This window comes from Limulus polyphemus, unplaced genomic scaffold (genome assembly GCF_000517525.1).
Source record: "Limulus polyphemus unplaced genomic scaffold, Limulus_polyphemus-2.1.2 Scaffold1989, whole genome shotgun sequence".
NCBI lineage: Eukaryota > Metazoa > Arthropoda > Merostomata > Xiphosura > Limulidae > Limulus > Limulus polyphemus.
This window is the reverse complement of record NW_013667599.1, coordinates 7,396-9,515: the sequence shown is the minus strand read 5'-3', so window position 1 is coordinate 9,515 and position 2,120 is coordinate 7,396. Positions and strand designations below refer to the sequence as shown.

The window sequence follows — 2,120 nt, the reverse complement described above, 5'->3', positions numbered from 1 at the left end:
ACTGTTATTCAGACACAGAGTTTGAAACAATACACTATCGTACACGTAATAAAGATGTTATCAGACAGACTATGGGAAGTATTGGAAACAAAGTATTGTTATTCAGACACAGAGTTTGAAACAATACACTATCGTACACGTAATAAAGATGTTATCAGACAGACTATGGGAAGTATTGGAAACAAAGTACTGTTATTCAGACACAGAGTTAGAAACAATACATTATCGTACACGTAATAAAGATGTTACCAGACAGACTATGGGAAGTATTGGAAACAAAGTACTGTTATTCAGACACAGAGTTAGAAACAATACATTATCATACATGTAATACACATGTTACCAGACAGACTATGGGAAGTATTGGAAACAAAGTACTGTTATTCAGACACAGAGCTTGAAACAATACACTATCGTATACGTAATAAAGATGCTATCAGACAGACTATGGGAAGTATTGGAAACAAAGTATTGTTATTCAGACACAGAGCTTGAAACAATACATTATCGTACACGTAATGTGTCTGGTAACATCTTGACTATGGGAAGTATTGGTTTCTAAGCTCTGTGTCTGAATAACAATACTTTGTTTTATTACATTTACAATAATGTATTATGGGAAGTATTGGAAACAAAGTACTGTTATTCAGACACAGTTTCTAAGCTCTGTGTCTGAATAACAATACTTTGTTTCGTACACGTAATGTGGGAAGTATTGGAAACAAAGTACTGTTATTCAGACACAGAGTTAGAAACAATAGATATAGAATAAACAGACATGTTAACTACTGAAACTGTTGGATAAGAACGGATACAGATTAAACACACAAAGAGCTTAGCAGCTGTAGAATGTTAGATACAAACAGATATAGAGTAAACTAACATGTTAACTACTGAAACTGTTGGATAAGAACGGATACAGATTAAACACACAAACAGCTTAGCAACTGTAGAATGTTGGATACAAACATATATAGAGTAAACTAACATGTTAACTACTGAAACTGTTGGATAAGAACGGATATCGATTTTAACTTTTATTTTTAGATCGTCACACTGAATGTTGCTATTGGTAAAACCATAAAATGATTTAATACGCATGTTTTTGTTTTTTCTAATTTTGTGCAAAGCTACTCGAGGACTATCTACGCTATCCGTCCCTAAGGAAAACAGCTATTCAACACCACCACCCGCCAACTCTTGGGCTACTCTTCTACCAACGAAAAGTGGGATTTACCTTCATATTATAAAACTCTCAATGAAAGGGCGACAATATTTAGAGACAGGATTCGATCCCGCGACCCGCGTCAAGCACTTTAACCACTAAACTCTTTTTGTCAGGCTGGAATTGAATATGAACAGCAAACAATTTTATCAGACACCTCTATAAAGATGTCTAATTCAGCATTTCACCTATCACAACATATATAATGACAAAATATAACATCAGATTATTATAAGTAGTGTCTGTAACATTATGTCAGTTCATATTAAACTTTCAGTACTTGGTTGGTCCTCCTTGTACTCTAATAATCTCCGCAAGGCGACATGGCATGCTGTCGATGAGGTTATTGATGTAATCCAACTTGTCACTAGAAGGCGCTGCAACTCAGCTACAATAGCTGGGTTGGGATCGTGGTTAGCAATTTTCCGGCTCAGTTCTGCCCAACAATTCTCAACGAGATTACAATCTGGAGAACTTGCAAGCCATGACAATCTTGTAACGTCTTCCTGGACGAGATAATCCTGTAAAATACGTGCACTGTGGACGGTGGCATTGTCATCTTGGAACACAAAGTTATTGCCAAATCTTTCCCTAACATATGGCAGAAATATCGTCTCCGTCTGATGCCTGTAGGAGACGTCATTGAGCAGTTTTTCCACCATGATGAATAGCTGCCGAAACATGTACTGCACCACCAGTTAGAATAATGTCTTGCCCAAGTAACACGGTGACGGTGGTGAATTCTGGTTAATATTGGTTTGTAAATAGCCCTTCTTGCAAAATATCCTTGTCCACCATGATGAATAGCTGCCGAAACATGTACTGCACCACCAGTTAGCATACTGTCTTGCCCAAGTAACACGGTGACGGCGGTGAATTCTGGTTAATATTGGTT

At 37.0% G+C, this 2,120-nt stretch overlaps 1 protein-coding gene across 1 annotated transcript in view; it reads right to left on the bottom strand.

Annotated features, from left to right (window-relative positions):
• The window catches only part of LOC111087300 (barH-like 2 homeobox protein), a 7,459-nt gene extending 5,572 nt beyond the window's left edge, over window positions 1-1,887 (bottom strand). Inside the window, exon 1 of the mRNA XM_022393501.1 lies at window positions 1,689-1,887. Coding sequence (XP_022249209.1) covers window positions 1,689-1,887 — 199 coding nt within the window. The remainder of the gene's footprint in view (window positions 1-1,688) is intronic.
• Between the last annotated feature and the right edge of the window lie 233 nt (window positions 1,888-2,120).